This window comes from Nannospalax galili, unplaced genomic scaffold, assembly GCF_000622305.1.
Source record: "Nannospalax galili isolate Female #2095 unplaced genomic scaffold, S.galili_v1.0 scaffold511, whole genome shotgun sequence".
NCBI lineage: Eukaryota > Metazoa > Chordata > Mammalia > Rodentia > Spalacidae > Nannospalax > Nannospalax galili.
The window spans coordinates 4,020,704-4,040,708 of record NW_008331831.1 but is presented as its reverse complement, the minus strand read 5'-3'; the positions used below and the strand labels follow the sequence as shown (position 1 = coordinate 4,040,708).

General features: G+C 37.2%; 1 protein-coding gene across 5 annotated transcripts in view; it reads right to left on the bottom strand.

The window, feature by feature from the left end:
* The window catches only part of Rbbp8 (RB binding protein 8, endonuclease), a 76,558-nt gene that overhangs the window by 20,631 nt on the left and 35,922 nt on the right, over positions 1 to 20,005 (bottom strand). For all 5 annotated transcript variants that reach the window (XM_029560567.1, XM_008826974.3, XM_029560569.1 and 2 more), the window contains exons 7-12: positions 13,429 to 13,589; positions 10,868 to 10,969; positions 6,113 to 6,210; positions 4,106 to 4,218; positions 1,440 to 2,316; positions 1,232 to 1,358 (exon numbers count right to left, since the gene is read on the bottom strand). In XM_029560567.1, coding sequence (XP_029416427.1) covers positions 1,232 to 1,358; positions 1,440 to 2,316; positions 4,106 to 4,218; positions 6,113 to 6,210; positions 10,868 to 10,969; positions 13,429 to 13,589 — 1,478 coding nt within the window. The remainder of the gene's footprint in view (positions 1 to 1,231; positions 1,359 to 1,439; positions 2,317 to 4,105; positions 4,219 to 6,112; positions 6,211 to 10,867; positions 10,970 to 13,428; positions 13,590 to 20,005) is intronic.

Here is a 20,005-nt window from a genome sequence, read left to right as displayed (position 1 = left end):
GCAGGCAATATACTCATAAAATAATAAAATATTTAAAAAATTATAAAATTGCCTGGATTTTTGTGTATAGCATAACACATGACAACTACTTAAATGAAGTTTCAGAACATGAAGTAAAATGATACTAACTGAAAGTATATGAAAGGTTAATAGGAATATTATAATCCACAGAAAAAGTTAAAAAAGAAACCAACCAAACGAAAAATCCAAAATGCTAAAGAAAAAAATCAGGAACTAGAGTGGAAAAACAAGAAACAAAATGCTTTCACACTGAGACTGAAACTGTTGTTGAAAAACAACTAAAGAATGTGGGGAGGATAAAAGAAAATAAGCTAATAATAAAGGAATAACAACTTGCTAAAGATGAAAAAAAGAAAAATACTATATATTAAACATATAAGTATCTAGTAGATGAAAAACTAAGGGGCATTTCTATACATATTAGGGTAAACTGTTTTTAACTAAGAAGTTTAAGGGCTGGGAGTACCTGCAGTGCCTAAGAAGGGTCTAAACCTAAGTCAAAAGGCCAGGCATGGCGGGGAGGGAGGACAAGCAAGTCCACAGGGCTTGCTGACATCCAGTCTAATCTAATCAGTGAGCTCCAGGTCAATGAGAGAGCATCTCAAAATAAGGTGGGCAGCCCTCGAGAACATTATTCCAGGCACACAAATGTGCACCTGCATACACATGCACATGCATATGATTTAAACAAGTATTTAAAAAAAACCTAATAAATGTATGCATGCATATGCTTATAGACAAATATTTGAATGAAAAGCAAAAAGACAGGCTATCTAAAGGGTAAAGAACAAGGTTTCAATAATGAAAGTTCTTTTTAAAATTATTCTGTACCATCTAGAGGGCTGGGGTATAGCTTGCCAGGTATGCATGAGGTCCTAGGTTTGATCCCCAGTACTGCCTATCTCCTGAAAATCTATGTAGTTAAAATTCTTTTTTAAGCTTTTTAAAGAGAAATAATAAATAACTACATAAAATAAGTAAATCCACAAATTTACCTATGTAAAAGTAGGTATCAAAGTATTTCAATTTACTTTTGCAAAAATCACAAAAGCAAAAAAAAAAAAAATGTAAAACCAAACAAATGTGAATCATGCTATAAACACAGAAATGTGCAGGAAAAAGTAACACGTTTTTTTTCCTCAAACAATTTATCTGAAGAATGTAAATGATATCCAGTTAAGAGGGGAAATTCTATTTATAGTACAAATACCTGGGTTGTTTTGCAGAGACTTCGTTTTAGCAATTCTACAGGGATTTAACTGAAGAACTGATGCGAGCTCACATCCTCCATGGACTGATCTGTTTTTTACTCTTATTGGCGCCAGAGAACTAGCAGCCTAGACAGAAATAATTATTAGCACCAAAATAATATCATAAATGATAATTTTAATCAAAATCTCTGAACATTTAGCACAAACCTTCAGGTCATCAAAAAGATTCTCTGTCTCCAAACTTTCATGTGGACATAGAGGGATTTTGAAGACAGGATTCTCTTCTTTTATTTGTAGTGGTGTTTTATGGTCTGGAGAGAATTTACTAGAGGACTGGTGGATACGCTCCTGTAAACAGGATTCCTCCGGGGAATCTCTGACTAACATGCAGCTCCCACTCAAGGCTTTACGGCTTGAGGAGGAGCCCTTTGGAATGGGCTTCAAAGCCTCATAAATAGTCACTTGCTTAAGTTTGTTTTTAGAGGCTTCATTTCCTTGGCTTTTCTCTTGACTATGAATAGCTGAAAACCGATCTGAGAGATCCAGAGGTTTATCCATCACATGGTCTCCATTTGTGGAAAACTGATTCTCCAGAGGAAAAGTATTTTCTTTGTCAAAACAGGTCTGAGGGCAGTTTTTGTGTTCACTTTCTTCTTCAGTCTTCTTCCTTTTGGACGCTCTGCCTCCCAGGGATTTCAGAGGCACCATATGTTTATCAGTAACAGCATCTTTAATGAAATTAGTGCTATCCTGTTCATCTATGCATTCACTTACATTTTTACTTATAAGTATCTGTTTATTAGGAAATGAGTGGCTAATGACTTTGTTCACTTCAGACCCAAGACAATGATGTGTGAAAAGGGCATTATCTTCAGATTTTGATCTAGCTTTCTCTGATTTAGAAACAGAAATACTGCTAAAACGAGCTGCTTTCAGGGTTTTTTTCCCAGTGTCTAAAAGAGAAGGTGAGAAACTTGTATTCAAACTCAAATGAGTTTTCACATTAGACGTAGCTCCAAATACAGGAGATGATGCCCGAGTAGTCAATTCTTGGGGAGAAGTCTTTGAAGTAGAATCTGAAAATCTAAATAAATAATGATAAAAATTTTCTGTTACTAAAAAACGTGGCAAAAATTAAAAGACCAGCATAAGAAAACCTTTCTTGATACAGAACAGTGGAGTATTAGCTACTTATTAGAGGGAAACATGATTAGCCAAAATTTAAGATAGTATTGGCTTCTCTTCATTTGCAGACCAGAAGAGGAAGAAAATGATAGTGCAAATGTGTCCACACAACCAAATTTATACATAATTTCTTTTCTTTTTCAACTTGGGATAGTCTTGTGCAGCCCAGGATGGCTTCAGACTCTTGACTCTATGACTATATACACCTCATAATCTTTTTTTTTGATAAGACCCATGCAAAGTCAATCGAAAACTCAGCATAGAACAGTGAAAATGGGCAGCAGGCCTCAACCTTGGCCAAGGAACTATTGGAGCTGATCAGTGCTGGGTGAGGGAGAGCTGATATTCTTTAAGAGAGAGAGACTCTAGATAGGCTGACTAGAGTCCAGTGACTGAACTCATACTGAGGGACATCTGGGTACAAAAGCTTGACTCAATAGGCCTTAACATACATGACAGAGTGCATAAAAGAGATGAGGTCTCACTATGTCACCCCGGAGGCTCTGTTAATTTTTCACCTCAGCTTTCTGAGTAGCTGGGATGAGAGGTACATGATAAAGCATATGGCTTTCTATCCATAACATTTTTACTTAAGTAATTAAAATAATTTCACTTACAAAAACTTCAAAAATTCTACTGAGGACTCAAAATCTTGTTGTTATAAAATCTTATGAGTAATTTCAAGAAACAAAATTCTGGAGCTGGAGAGATGGCTCAGTGGTTAAAAGCACTCACTGCTCTTGCAGAGGACCCGGGTTCACTTCCCAGCATTCACATGGCAGCTAACAACCAGTTCTAGGGGATGTGACACCCTCTCTGGCCTCTGTGGACACTGCATGATATGGGTGCACTTACATACATGCAGGAAAAACACTCATATACATACAATAAAAAAAATCAAAAATAATTTTTTTAAAGAACAAAATTCTTATACTACAGAACTGAATACAAATCAAGGCCCAAACTGTCTCCTAGCAAGAGATAGTTATAAAAGAATACTGGGTTTCAAAGTGAAGTATGGGCTCAGTAAGTGCTCCTCAAAGCTACAGGATCTTAAAAAAGACATTTAACCTTCTGGAGCTACATTTTTGTTATCTGTTTAAGAAAACAGGAAAGAGGCAATAAAACCTACCTTAATGAGTTATGATGATAAACTAAGTGTAATATATGTATTTAAAAGCCAAGTAAGCAAAATACTTTATCAATATAAGCGCCATTATATGCTCATATAAGCATAATAAACATGAAGTTAGTAAAGAAAGAGAGACAGAGAGAGAAAACACAATAATCTTGGAAGCTCACCTAAGTTTCTAGATGAATTCCCTGCAACATACAGTGTTTGGAAACATAAAGGAATGCCTGGATCTTAAAGGAAGTAAAGCAAAAAGACTGGGAGCTTTTTAAATACTGCCTGATGATATACAAAAAGGACCTAAAACTAACATCTACCTCTCTACTATAATGCAAAAAATCCTCTCAATTGGTCATAAATTGCAGATATTTTTGTGGAGTTGGCTCTTGGGGGCAACGAGACTGAAACCAAGAGCCTTGTGAGGTCTATGGAGACACATTTTTAAAAAACTACAGACAAGATAGCTAACTGTCTGCTGAACAGTTTAACTAAATGGTTTAATGACAATTAAATTTCATCAATAGCTTATGCATCTTTACCAAAGCGCCCAAATTACCTTAAGTTATCTTCACTACTTCTTGTAGATTCCTCAAAAGGCTGTTTCTTCTGCTCTCCTTCTAGACAGTGGTAGGGTTCATCCCCAAGAGGGCTCATAGGATCCTGAGGTTCCTTCAACAGTAAAATACACTTACAGGGGCTAAGGAACTAATAAAAGCTACAATATGGATAAATGTTAAAAATATGTAAGCTAACCGGGGCGTGGTGGCACATGCTCTTGATCCTAGCTCTAGGGAGGCAGAGGCAGGCGAATCTCTGTGAGTTCAAGTTCAGCCTGGTCTAGATAGGAAGTTCCAGGCCAGACAGGGCTACATAGTGAGACTCTGTCTCAAAAAAACAAAAACAAACTGGGCATGGTGGTGCGAGTCTTTAATATCCAGCCCTCGGGAGACAGAGGCAGGCAGATTTCTGTGAGACTGAGGCCAGCCTGGTCTACATAGTGACTTCCAGGCAGGCTGGGAATAGGGAGAGCCTGTCATCAAAGAAACAAACAAAAAACTCCAAAATATATTAAGTAAAAGAAACCAGATTAGAAAACCACATAATGTATTATTTTATTTATATGAAATATCCAGATAGGTAAATCTTTAAGGACAGAAAAGAAACTGGTGACTGCTAAGAGAGGGGAGTGAGAGTCAGCATGTTAGGTGTATGGGTTTTCTTTTTGGGCAACAAAAATGCTGGTCAGGTAGGTAGAGGTACATAATATTGTGAATGCATAAACATTCATGAGCTGAATGCTTTAAAATGACTAACCTTATACTATCTGAAATTTATTCCAATTCAAAAATATAAAGAGGAAACTTTCAATATTTTATTTATACATGTATATTTTACTACTGCCTATAAATATTCCAATTACAGAACACATTAAAGTAAAGATGAGAACAAGGGCCTTCTTCTATATACTATGCAAGTGTTCTACCAGTACGCTAAATCCCCAGTCCTTAAAGTTGTTCCAAAACAGAACTTCATCTAGCATTTTGAGGTCTTGGCTTCTAAGCCCCAGTAATACAAATAGGAAGACAAGAACAACAATAACCCTCTAATTTGGGGATGAAGAGATGGCTGAGTAGTTAAGAGTACTTGCTGCTCTTGAAGAGAACTAGAATTTGATTCTTAGCACCCATATCAGGCAGCTCACGAAAGTGCTTGGAACTCCAGCTTCAGGGACTCTTCTGGCCTCTGTGGGTACGTGCATGGAAATGCACATACCCACATGCAGACACACACAGACAAATAAAGAAAAAAAGTATACATATATTTTGGTCTTTTTGAGACAGGGTCTCCCTGTAGCCCCAGCTGGCCTTGAACTCACAGAGATCCACTAGCCTCTGCCTCCCTAGTGCTGGGATTAAAGGCATGTGCCACCACACCAGCCAAGAAAAGTATTTTTTAAGTATCAAACTTAAAACTGAATAATTCAAGTTTCCTATTTCTTTTAAAGATTAACTAAGCGGGGAAAAATAAACGACTGATGTAGAGAGTACTAAAATAACAAAAACAAAATTGTGGAGTCAGTCTCTGGTCCAACCTCTAAGGATTATATCTGGCTGGATTGGTAGTTCTTGGTAGTTACAAAGCTTCAGACCATTTTCTGAATCAAACAAGAGCCTAAAGGATATCAAAGAGACCCAATAAATTCTGAAATAAATTTAAAGGATCTTTTCTTAGAATGAAGATGGAAAAGGAGCCTGAGAGAGAAAGTATGAAACACAGGTGACAAAATAAATCCCCTAAATTTTGATTGGATGCATTTTCTAAGATTCCATTCCTATGACTACCTGGATGAATACTATAAATAGGCCTTTCTAATAGTTTAGTTCCAGGCCTTTAACAATTTAGCAATTCTCCTGCTCAATCCTCATGATCCTCCTGTCTCCATCTCTTTATCACGTCCTACCAGCATGTGCCATCACAACTGGCTCCTGTTCAGTCCTCTAAGAACAGATGTAAACATACTTATTAATAATTTATATTATCATCAAACTAAGTAATTACTTACAGATTCTTCTTGAACGGTAAGTGAAGGTGTTTCAGCAACAGCCGTAGCTAAATTAAAAGATGACTTATCAGTGGGATAATTGTTTGTTCCACGTATTTCTAAAGTAAAGAGGAAAAAAGAACATTATACAATTGTGGAAGCTAGATATATAAAAATCAAAGATCAGGAAAAGAATCAAGAAGCCATTTTATAAGATGACAGTGGACAAATTTTAAAAATTCTATTCAAAAGGTCCAAAATATCTACCATAAATAGTGACAAGTTACTGAATATAAAAGGCAGATTATATGTCTTCTTCTCAAGGAGTGACTACATTTGAGAGGTAAAAATAGAATTTGCATTTTTTAAGGAAAAAAGAATTTGCAGAAGAATGTAATAAACATTAATAAAGGCTAAAGTATCAGAGGGCTCTAAATCTGCTTTGAAGAATCAAGGCAAACTATACAAAGTGATACCTAAGCTGACCCTTGAGAGAAAGGGGAGTTTGGCAATTTAATTAAACAAAGGGCAGAAACTAGGATTATAGGAATCTTTAAGGGTTCAGATACATGAAGCATATCTGCTGTTCAGGACCTACATATGGTTTAATTGCTAGAAATTCAATCACAGAAGATGGAAGTAGCAGGACATGAACCCAAACATGTTAATTAGGGGTCAAATTATGCTAAAGAATTTAGAACTTCTCTTGTAGATAGTGAAAAGATATACTCAAAGTTTTGAAAAGGATAGGCTCAATACTTGGGTGTAAATGGTAAATTCTGGCAATGACAGGTTTATGGTCAAGAAACAAACTCTAACAGGCAGGAGAATATAAATTACTAAAACAGTCTTGATGCTGGTGACTAAAAGCAGTACAGAGGGTACAGAGAATATGTACAACAGACACGGAGGAGGCAGAATCAGTATAATTTGGAGGATGTCTAGATATGGAATGAAGAAGGAGTGTAGGATGACTCAGAGCTTTTTGATTTAGGTAACTAAAAGAGATATGTGGTGTCATTCACCAAACGAGGAAGATACAATGACTCTGAGCACAAGGATGAAGAGTAAGTCTGATGAGAGAGCATCCATTCTGGACACACTGAAAATAAAAAATATCCAGGCAGAAATAACAGCAAGCAGATACACTGGTCTGGAATCTAGGAGAAAAGTCTTAAACAGAGATCTAGGCAGAATACTGATTCTAGGTGAGAACTTTCCAGAAAGAAAGGCATAAGCAAGCTCAGGCCCAAACATATGGGATAACAGTGACGGAGAAAATAAATAGACTCATGCATTTAATGCCACTTTTGTATGTGTCTAACATAGCTTTACGAATGATTTTATACTTCAGAATACAGTACTCATCTTGTAGTGGTTTTATAAAAGCTTACTAAAATTTGTTTTGAAAAAATAATCAAAACTAGCCGGGCATGGTGGTGCATGCCTTTAGTCCCAGCACTTGGGAGGTACAGCCAGGAGGATCTCTGTGAGTTCAAGGCCAGCTGGGGCTAGAGGGAGACCCTGTCTTCAAAAGACTTAAAAAAAAAAATCAGAACTAAAATGGAGAAAGCAATCTTAAGAAATAAGTGCCACAGTTATCTAGTGGAGCAACTGTATGCAACTGCCTTGTTTGCTAAAACACCTGTAATAAAACTCTGTTAAAAAAAAATCTTAACCTCTGCCCTAAATGACTACCCCTGTAAACATGCCTGCAGAAGGAATTTCCTTTTGGTGGTGTTAAGGGCACTAAGCACCTGTGGTAATAATCATTCATATACCCGCCAATGTATACCCAAAACACTGTAATAATGCGAGGGACCTATAAATTCTGTAAAGGGACTCAACTCAGTGTGCAAGTTCTTTGGGAGGTAACACCTCTGAGTCCACTAGCATGAATAAATGTCCCTGATTTCTCCACATTGAATCTTTTGGTGTCTCTTCTGTGTATGGCTGGTCCTGTGCCTCAGTTTTCCCATAACAACAGAAACTTTGCTAACTTTTGCTAGAAGCAGTTGCAGTGTGATGAGTGCAATCAGTGCAAATGTGTTGACTTTCTCTTTACCGTTGTGTTCTTCTCTTCTCCCTTGTACTCTTCTGTCATGAGGGACAGGGTAGGAGAGTAATACTAGAGTAAACTAGAGTAGATGAGTGTTAAGAAACAGATACTGAGAACAGACTATTTCAACTTCGAAAAGAAGCTATTGCTAAAAGTAGTAACAATTAAGAGGGTTTTTTTTTTAAATGGAAGATAATATATGTGTATATGTTGAAATAAAAAGACCAGCAGAATAGCAGATTTAACAAAATATAACAAAAGAGGCCAGGAGCTGGGCCTGGTGGCACACACCTTTAATCCCAACACTTGGGAGGTAGAGGCAAGTAGACCCTTGTGAGTTCAAGACCAGCCTGTCTACAAAGTGAGTTACAGATCAGCTGGGGCTACAGGGAGACCCTGTCTCCAAAGACAGAAAAAAGAAAAAAAAAAAAAGATAGGCCAGGGGTGTGGCTCAGTAGTAGAGCCACTTGCCTAGTGCATGGAAAGCTCTGGGTTCAATCTATAATACTAAAAACAAACGAACAAAGAGACAAACAACAAAACAAGAAAGAAAGAGGACAAATAATGGAGCAAAGGGAGCCATGGAAGAAAAAGGCTCTAGAGCGCGGAGTAATGTCTTACTCAAACACTCTATTCCCAGCATCCCCTGCTGGCCTAGGAGTTTGTCTATATACACACATACATGCTTGTTCAAACAACTGTAGATACACACTATTATAGAATTACCTAGTTTCTACAAAATCAGCTTTCTGCTAATATACCATGAGCAGTTAACCCTTTCAACGGGGCTCTGAAGCTCACCTCCTCTTACCTTTTCAAGGATTTAGCAGTTCTTCTCTTCCTCCTGTCTGACTAATTTTTACCCTTTGCTCTATCATCCTATGAGGATACACATTTGCTGAGTGTGCCCATCTTGAAAAAAATAAAGATTTGACCCATTTTTCTTGCTAGTCACTGCCCTATTCCTTTCTTCTCTTGACTGTACAATATCCTGGAAGACTCGTTTTTATGTATGCTCTCTCTCATCCTGAGATGATCAGTTATGCCTTAAAAGTGTTTAAGTAGCTTAGTACCCAGTGATCTCCATGCAGTCACACTCTATGGTGAATTCTAAGTTTTTCCCTTCCTGACCTATCAGCACTGTTTAACACAGTTATCACTTCTTCCTCCTTTCTTCACCTAGCTTAAAGGACATCACAGTTGTCCTCCTTTCTTCTGGGCTTCTCCTTTTCTGGCTACTTTGTTAGTTCCTCTTCATTTTCCCAACCTCTAAATCACAACATAAACAGCTGCAATATGGTCTCCAAGGGATGAGAAAAAGTTTTAGAGGATAAAAATGTCTTACTCTTTTTATTTATTTTATGTGTATGAGTGTTTTCCCTGCATGTATTTAAGTGAACCCATGTGTGCAATGCCCTTGGGGGTCAGAAAAGGGTGTCAGATTCCCCTGGAACTGGAGTTATGGACAGTTGTTAGCCGCCATGTCTTACTCATTTTATGTATAAAATACAAACAATAGAGGACATAAACAGAAATGTGCCTACACGTGCGCGCGCGCGCGCGCACACACACACACAGACACACACACACACACACACACACACACACACACACACACACATTGTGTTTGCAGTGCTAAAATCCCATGAGGACAGTGAGTGACTAGGGGAGAAAATGTGTAAAATGGCTCCTAGAGAGGTAGAGAAGGACTGACAGTAATAAAAATCAGTGCTTAACGTGACGGAGATGCTCCCCAGGCCTCAGTGCCTGTACCTGTCTCCCCAACCTACACTTGCTTGATCATCTCATGGTTTTGGATATTATGTTAACAACTTCCACATGGATCTCAATAACACTAAACTTCTCTAAACATGAACTCACATATGTTCCCATCTCAAATCTTGATCTAAACATCTATTCTGCATTTCAAATAGAGTATTTTTTAAAGCCAAACTCTGAAACATTAAGCTTCCCTACACCCTGCAAACTTGCTGCTCCCAGGCTCTTCTATTTTGACAAACAGGAACTCCAAGCTACGTGTGATGGTGCACACCTTTAATCATAACACTAGAGATGCAGAGGCAGGTGGATCTCTGTGAGTTTGAGGTCAGCCTGGTCTACAAACTGAATTCTAGGACAGTGATGGCTACACAGTGAGAATCTGTCTCAAAAATCAAAATCAAAACAAAACAAAAAGCAACTCCATTATTCCTATTGCCCAGGCCCTTGTCCCTTCACTTACCCTGCTTCCCCACAGGCTCATTTAATGCTCCACAAACTAATGTTTGTGCTCTTCCTGGAAGGTTATTCTCTTAGACATCACATGCTTCCCTCAGTCTCTGCTCAAGTGTCACTTTGAAGTGAGACTTTCTACTGTCCTTTATTTCTCTTCAGAGCACTTGACTCTGCCTGACACAGATTTGTTTTCTTTCTCATGTAACCAGACTGTAAGCTCTAAAGGAGCAAAGGTTTTCTTTGTTCAGTGCCGATATGTCATAGATCCTTAAACATTTATTGAATGAATGAGTAAATTACACTGAAGTCTTCCTTACACAAATCATTCTCAATTTACATTAGTACAATTATTGACATGAATGAATAGCAGCATAACATTACCTTCTCATATTAAACATCTTTAAAATGCCATCTGACTGTTGGTCACTTCTGTCTACCAACATTCAGAAATTTTAAACTTATAACCTCAGTATCTTACTTACTTGACAGTGGCAACTGACTTTGATCACAAGTGTCAGCTACTAGAATTTCATTTTCCTTAGAGTTATATGGTACAGGAGCTGAAGCCTTGGAAACATTTAATTCTAAGAGAAAAAAAGAAAAAGGTTACATAATAAATAATGATAAAAAGATTATCAAATTATTATTTTGTTAAGACAATATAAACTTGTCTTTAATGCATTATAAAGACTATTTTATTGGCATAATGCTCATATTTTAGGAAGTTTCTTTAGCGCCTTGAGAAACAAAGCTGCAAGCTAGGGCAGCGGGAGAGAGGACTTGAACACATTGGTTTCTTTGGACCTAAGCAGTGACAGCTTAGTGCTGCCTTTCCTTGTCTGTTAAAAAAGCACCAAGTATGGGGCTAGAGAGATGGCTCAGCAGTTAAGAGCACTGGCTGCTCTTACAGAAGACACAGGTTTGAATTGCAGCACTTATGTGGCAGTTAACAACTGTCTGTAACTGCAGGTCCAGGGGATCTGATGCTCTCTTCTGTTGTCCTTGGGCAATGAACAACATGGGAGCACTTACATACATACAGGCAATGCACTCAAATACACAAAATATATAAATCAAAAAGTTTTTTTAAAAGGACCAAGTTTACTGAAAATGTGTAAATATTATACCTTCAAAATTTTTTCTAAAAGGATACCTGAAACATGCTTTATCAGAAACATTTCTATTTCAGAAGTACTTTGGTCAAAAAAAATCAAAAGGTCAAAGGAAAGAGAAACAGAACTTTAAAATACTTTACGTGGTTCAAAAATTAGCTTACATCTCAAAAATTTCACTTTTTAAATAAAAAATGAATAGAATAAGATTAAAACAAATTAAGTTTAAAGTATTTATACCCATTAAGAAATAAATCAGAAACATTTATGATTACAAGACTTTACTAATAAAACTGTCAGTTATTTTCTGTACATTCATATATATGGATTTAAATATGATCTAATTATATAGATAATTATCTACAATGACTCATATCTTGCCTGATAGCAAACTTAAAGACCAATGAATATGCATTTAAGATGCAGGCTCTCATATTTTAACTTCTAATTAAAAAATTTAAAAACATTTCTTCTGTCTTCCACTAGATGGTGATAAAAACTCACAAAATAGGAAAAACTGCCAGTTTTTTACTTTCAAATGAAGATCTTATTTGAAAAGCATAGCTACTATCAACAATGTATACATATTATACAAATATCTCTAAAACTTATTAAACCTCCTTCTCCAAATGTTATGCCTGTTTCAAATAGTTTAGGTTAAAATTAGTCCTTGCCATTTTATTTTAGATGAATAGTAAAATAACCATAGTATCATGTAAAATAATAAATTACAGGATTGGAAAGCATTTAGCAGAAACAATAAACTGGGTTGGAATTAGAACTATGCTCCACAAAGTGTATGCATTAACAGATCAGTTTTTGCACATGCACCCACACACACATCACACACACATGCCAGTAACAATAAAAATCATTTCTTGATTATCATAAACTGCTACAAATAATAAAACAAATAAAAATAGCCCAATTACCGATAGCTCCAATAGCAGGACATCTGTGGACAAGCCCTGGAAAGTACAGATGCTTAGAGCTAAGAAGATGTGTACTTAGATTTTGATTCTACCTACTTGACAGTTGATTTCAAATGAGTTTTTAACCTCTTTCAGTATAAATCATTTATAAAACAATGAGCTATCAGCTTCCTAATAAGTCTTTTAGAAAGAATAATATATAATGATGTGTGAAAATCACTGAGCATATTAATACCTATCACATAGGAAGCAGAAAAATTAATATTAAATTCCTTTCATTTTTCCTTCCATGCCACTCAGATATGTACACATAAGAATATTTTAAAAATAAATAGAAAAAAGGAAAGGGGGACTAGGGATAGTGTTGGTGTTTGAGAGCTTACTGCTCTTGCAGAGGACCTGGGTTCCATTCCCAGCACCCACACAGTGCCTCACACCACCTGTATCTCCAGTTCCAGGGGATCCGATGCCCTCTTCTGACCTCTGAAAGCTATTGTACATATATGCACTCAGGTACACACATTTACACATAAAACTTTTTTTTAAATCTTTAAAAAAGGAAAGGAAATGATGGGTATGGTGCTGGAGAGATGGTTCAGTGGTTAAGGGCACTGGCTGTTCTTGCAGAAGACCTGGGTTCAAATCCCAGGACCCAGAACATGGAGCCTAATAACTCCAGTTCCAGGGATCTGATGCCCTCCAAGGGCACTGTACAATATTGGTACGCTTGCATGCATGCAGATATAGCATTCATACACATAAAATAAAAATAATTAAAAAAAATGCTGGGTACATATTCAGATAAACAACACGTCTGTACTTAACACAGGCAGAAAACACATTTTCAGTGACTTTACTAATGGAAGTTAAATTCATGGTGGTACTACTGGTTCCTTGAACAATGCCCTATCTTCCTTCCACCAAACTGAGTCATATAAAATCAATATGAAAATACTTTTTTACCAAGCCAGGTAATTAAAATACAGGTCTGATTCTTACCATTTGTACATACAGAGTGTGTTTGTTCTATGTATCGAACGTGGAGATTCTCCTTTCTTCGTAGCCGGTTAATGCCAGAAAATGAAAAGGCTGTTATTGGTGAATCTGGAATGACATTTTCTTCACACTCAAGTTCAGCTACTTGATCCTGTTGATCATTTCTAGAGCAAAATCACAATTAAAAGAAAATGAATTCTGCAAATATTTACTAAAATATCTACTAAATAATGTGTGACCCGAGTAGAAAGATGTAAGTGAAGTTATCCCTGGCATCTAATGCTCCAAATTCAAGGATTAAAGAAGGATGCAAATGAGTTACTACCAAGTGGGGAATGTTGTGGGAACTGAATAGAAAGCAGATTGTGAGGTGGGCATGGTGCTGCATGCCTTTAATCCCAGCACTGGGAGGCAGAGGCAGGTGGATCTCTCTGAGTTTGAGGCCAGCCTGGTTACATAGCGAGTGCTAGGTCAGTCAGCCAGATGGGGCTACATGTGTCTCAAAAAGACTGGAAAAAAAAAGCAGATTGTAGCATCTGAGGTAAACTTCAAAGTATTTCAAATGGCAAAGAATCCACACAGCTTGAGTAAAGGCATGCAGAAGTGTATGCTTGTGTTAAGTAGGGGCATGCTAGAATTATGGGACACCTTGAGTAAATGTGTCCATACTGAAGAAGAAAAGGAATTAAGGTTTTAAAGCATAGCAGGAATATTTCAGTTTAACAGTAGCATAGATAGCTGATGGGGACAGGAAGAGAGGAGGAGGGGGGTCACTTAGACAGTAGCTATAATGGAGCAGACACAAGCTTCTGTGGTTTGAACTATAATACTTAAGTATGAATGGAAAGGAAGCAACCAATGTTAACAATGGGATATACTCAACATGACTTGGCAAATGACGAAAAGTACAATAATACTGACCCTGCTAACTATCAATTTTTGTTGTGTTTACATTGCCAGAAACTATTCAAAGTGCTATGTGTTTGACTTTAATTATTACAACTGTGTAAAATACTATGATTCTCATTTTGCAGTTAGGAAATGAAGAAATAAAAGTCACTTACTATAACAGTAAGAGAGCCAGGACTCAAATTTTGGGACAGACTCTAGGGGCTAGTTATCAATAACCCTGCAGTGTGTTATCCTTGGTATACAGATCATGAGTCTACTACAGTAGGCTAAAAAACTTGAGCTTCCATCACTGCTCCTTATTAAGGCCTGCTTACCATCTACCCTTGACACAGCAGTTACAACAGTCTCATTAAACTCAAGTCATATCAATTGAATCTGATGACAACACTGCCCCACCTTCCCATTTCACTGAGAATACAAGCCAAAGTCCTGTGAATAATCTACAAGAACCTGCATGATCTGCAAACAGCTCCCCCCTTCCCCCCGCAGCCACTCTCTTCCCTGAAGTTCATCAAACAAACACGCTTTGCACTGGCTGTTCAACTGCTTGGAATGCCCTTGCCTACATGGCTGACTACCTCATATCCTTTCATGCCTTTGCTGGAATTTTACTTTTCTTCATTAATTATTAATCTAACTATGTAGCCCAGGCTGGTCTCAAGCTTGCTATCCTCCTGCCTCAGCCTCCTGAGTCCTGGGATTATGGGCATCCTCTACTAGGCCAGGCCTTTGCTGGTACTATGATGTTTAAAATTGCAACCCCCTTTTCATATCTCAGTTTCCTTCCTGTTCCTTGTTAGTCTGTTCTACTCACTTTATCCATTGTAAATATGCTAACAAAGTATGCAATTTATTATGTTTACTCTTCACCAATTATTTTGCAAGATTTAAAAATGAATGATGAATCACAAACGTCTCAAAGAATACACATGTCATAGGTACTACATAAACATTTTTTAAATGAATGAAAGTGATATTCTCAAGCTCCACTGAAAAAATAATTGTGCTGATCTAGGCATATGTTTTTGCCTAACTCAATTCAGGACCAATGAAACCTAGAAAAATGAGTTTGGATTGAACTGTATTACTTAACATCCTAAGTCAAACCATTATTGATTTTTTTTTTTTTCGGCTAGCAAATAACAGTATTTTGTCATTCAATTTTTCAACTAGTCATATTATATGCAACTACTATATGCAAATAATACAACTTCAAAGAACTACATTATAAAAATCATAAATTATGTTCAGCAGAGATTTTTTTGTGTGTGTGTCTTTTTGAGACAGGGTCTCCCTGTAGCCCCAGCAGACCTGGAACTCACTATGCAGACCAGGCTGGCCTTGAACTCACAGAGATCCACCTGCCTCTGCCTCCCGAGTGCCGGGATTAAAGGCATCTGCTACCACGCCTGACTTCAACAGAGATTTTTAAAAATCAGTATGGGGTGGTAAGATGACTCAGTAAGGGAGTTGTTATGCAAGCCTGGTGACCTGAGTTAATACCCAGAACCCACATAAAGTTGAAAAAGGTAAGGACTGATTCCACAAGGTTGTCCTCTGACCTCCACATGTATGCCATGGCACATCCATTCATTCATTCTGTCTGTCTGTCTCTCTCCCATAGAAGATAAAGACAAATGTTACCTAACAAAGATTTAAACTCTAATTTCCTGGATAATATCAATTATTACTGATGCATAATTCTATTTCTTATGATAAAGGACAATCTTAGAGCTAATATGTAATCTTTAAATTATTTTCTAATTGGCAAATAATGATTATGTATATATATATGAAAATATGGGGTATAATGTGATTTTTGATATATGGTTATACTGGGAAATGATTAAATCAAGTTAATAAATTCATCACTTCACAAAATTATTTTATAAGGTAAAAAATTGAAAAAAATCTACCTTTCTCAAATTTTAAATATTCAATGTATTATTGTTTTAGTCACCATACTGTGCAATATATTTAGCACTTAATTTTTAGTCTCTTAATTCTATTCTTCCTCTATAAAAACACAGTAAGCTCAAGTTATATGAGAAAGCCTTACAAATTAATGGAGTGTAAAATCTACGTGACCTAGCTCAAACTAATCATATCACAGTTTCTTATTAGTCATAAAATTTCAACCTAAAGCATGAATGAGTCATGACCAGAAATCATTTCCTGGCAGAGTCTATTTACATGGAGCTAGGAATCACAGAAGAAGAAAAATTCCCCCAAACACAAACATAAACTCGCTCCATCCAGAAGTGTCTGCACTAAGCAAACAGGCCCTAGCTGTGTCCTTGGTCATAAACCTTGGTTGTAAACCTTTGTCATAAAAGGCAGGTTCAGGGGAGGAATACAATTTCTGTGTCTTAACCAGGTTTATTCTCTAGGTTTCACTCTAATTGTCCTAGCTATTTTCAAATTACGCATGCCAGCTGTCTTCCGGCTTTGCCTTCTGACAACCTGAGAGCATTTTTGTGGTTTTATTTCTAGTTCTCTTGAAATTCCTGCTGAACCGTTTTAGTTGTCCTTTTTCTCAATGATCTATAAGGATCCAGCATTTCATTTCATAAAGAGTTCACTAAAAAGTTTTTAAACATTCAGCTTATCTCCTTTACTCTGAAGAATTTATGTTTCCAGTTAAAACATAATTTAAACCCACTAAAGCAATGTCATAGCCAGAAGCTCATATTTAGAAGTTCTGATTTTCACTGGGTGCTGGCACATGCCTTCAATCTCTGCACTGAGAGGCAGGGGCAAGTGGATCTCTGTGACATGGAGGCCAGGCATCTCAAATTTCCAAGCCAGCTGGAGCTACTAGAGAGACAGTCTCAAAAACATAAACAAAAATAATAAAAGTTCTGATTTTCAAAAAAAAAAAATTATCTAAAGTAAAAATAGCCTGATTCCTAGAACCAATGTTTATTTCACAAATAATTCAAATAAAATGAAATTTTAAATGTAGGTTATTATACCAATGTTTTGAGGAATGCTTTTTGTGTATCTTGCTCTCAGGAAGGCCATCTGAAAAGGATTCTCTTGATATCCTTTCATACAACAACAAAACAACAAACAGCAACCCACCCCCAAGGAAATACAAACTTGTTATCAACACAGACTCCTTTCACCAATTATTATTAGAAGTAACATGCTTCAGGCCTTCAACCTCAGGCATGCTTTATGTAACATTAATGACCTTGATGCAAGGCACTGATGGGAGGCAAACCAACTTGTGAAAGACACAAGTGAAGGAGAGTAAAAGCTAACCTAGTATGTATCAGTGAAAAAAGCAGTATATGAGAGCCCCTACCTCCAAGCCTAGGCAAACCTAGTAAACTGCGACAGAACATGTGAATACATGCTAGCAGACTAGCAAGAAGGTCAGCTGGTAAAGTTGTTTGTTGTCAGGCCTAATGACCTGAGTTTGATCCCTGAGACCCACATAGTGGAGAGAAATCAACTTTTGGTTTTGGTAATGGCGTTTGCCATAGCAATACAAAGTAAGTAGAACAGAAGTCTGTGTTCTACCTTCATCACGGAACATGAGTAAAATAAAAAGTGTCCACATTTTCAAATACTTTTTATAGACACAGTTTTTCCTCCAGAGCCTCTTTCCTCAGTGAACTGAACACATGGGAAGAATCACACTCTACAGAATATCCATTACCTAAAAGCAAACTGTTAAGAATAATTCCACCTTTGAGACACACATAAACAGTGCCTCACAGCAATGTGACATCTGGAATAGTCTACTGCAGATATCTACTTAGATGCAACAAGATCTTTAAGAATTCTATAACACCAGGAGGACTAGCCTCAATCCAAAAGTTTTAAAGTAGTACTACAAGAGGTAGTTGTCCTGGTGTGCCTGTAATCCCAATGACCTGGTAGGTTAGAGGATTTCTTGAGACCACAATTTCAAGGCCGACTGAATAACAAACATAGTAAGATTCCATTTCAAAACAAAACCTAAACAGCAGGAAACAGGATTAAAAAAACCAACACAATCTTTATTTAAATTGTAACTAAGAACTAAGCCCTATCTCTACCCTGAATTTGTCAGAGCATATCAGAAGAACAAACTCTTTTTTAATATACATATTTTTTAAGGATCCAGTTTTTTTTTTTTAAATGTATATGAGTGTATTGTCTGCATGTATGTAAGTGTACCTGTGTCGAGCAATGCCCGTGGAGGTCAGAAGAAAGTGTCAGATCCCCTGGAACTGGAGTTATAGACAGCTGTTAGCTGCCATGTGGGTTCTGGGAATCGAACCTAGGTTCAAGAGCAGTCAGTGAGTGCTCTTAACCTCTCTCTCTCCAGCCCCTTTTTCTAGTATTTTTGAGACAGTGTTACATAATGAATAGAAGGAACAGAAACGTTCAGGTCAGAAAAATGGGTTTGACTGATTGTCATCTTACTTACTAGATATGAAAGCACAATAAGTTATTTGACTTTATGAGCTTTGGTTCCCTCATTTTTAAAATAGGGATAATAAAACTATTCTCTGTCAAATCCTAGTAAGGATTCAAATACAAAACAGAGAAGAGTAGGATAAAAGTTGTTATTTTTATTCTTACAGAGAGAGAGTAGAAGAGACAAGAACAGAAGAGGGAAGTAGTTTCATTCACTTAAAAATTCTGTAAGAGGTGGCTGGAGAGATGGCTCAGCAGTTAAGAGCACTGGCTGCTCTTTCAGAGGACTTGGGTTTGATACCCGGCACCCATATGGCGGCTAACAACTGTTTGTAACTCCAGTTCCAGGGGAATCCCACACCTTCATCTGATCTCCACAGGCATTGCATGAAACAGGTACACCTACCTATGTGCAGGCAAAACACTCATAAACATAAACTCAGAGGAAACATTTCCTCCATGCTTCCAAGTGAAGTCATCCAAGTGAAGCTAGACATGGTCTAGTAGGACCTTTGACTTATCGTCACATAGATGGAACTGGTAAAAGAAAGGAGCCAGGAGCTCCCCCCAGGCCCATGTGACCCCTGAGGAACAGATCCTCAAATGACCTTAAGAGTAAAAATTAATTGATTTAATTGGGCCAACTGTATAATCTTAAATACCCAAAAGGAAAGTATAACCAAAGAGTAAAGTGATCAGTATATTTCTTTAAGAGTTCAAATGATCACATTTTCCAGACATTAGGCTTAAGTCCATATAAAATGTTATTTAGACAATTATTTCTTATTGATGATTTTGTTCCTAACCAGAAAGTGCTGCTCAGATGTAAGACTTCAAATCTTGGTCTCCAATACTGTAGTGCCCACCTGTAGCTAAGGGAGACAACCTGCTATTATTGTAAAATGATGGCCAAATTTGTTTTCTTCCCCTATCTAGAAGCCTTTGAAAGTGAACTGACACTGATTCTAACCACTCCAACCGCTATCAAAATGCCTGAAAGCAAATCCTGAACCCCTCACTCTCGGGTCCAGCCTTGGCACACAAAAGAAAAATGAGGAGGAACCCAACAGAGGGATGCTTTTGGAAGCTCTTGTCAAGAACTCCCAAAGGACTCTGATATGAACATTTGAAATTTGCCCTGTTCTGACTTTTTTCTGGTTCCCTGTCTAAAACTTGTAATGCTAACTACTCTTGCCTTTACTTCTCCTTCACATCTCCTATTCATGATTCAAGGACTTTCTTTTCCCCTTAGAGA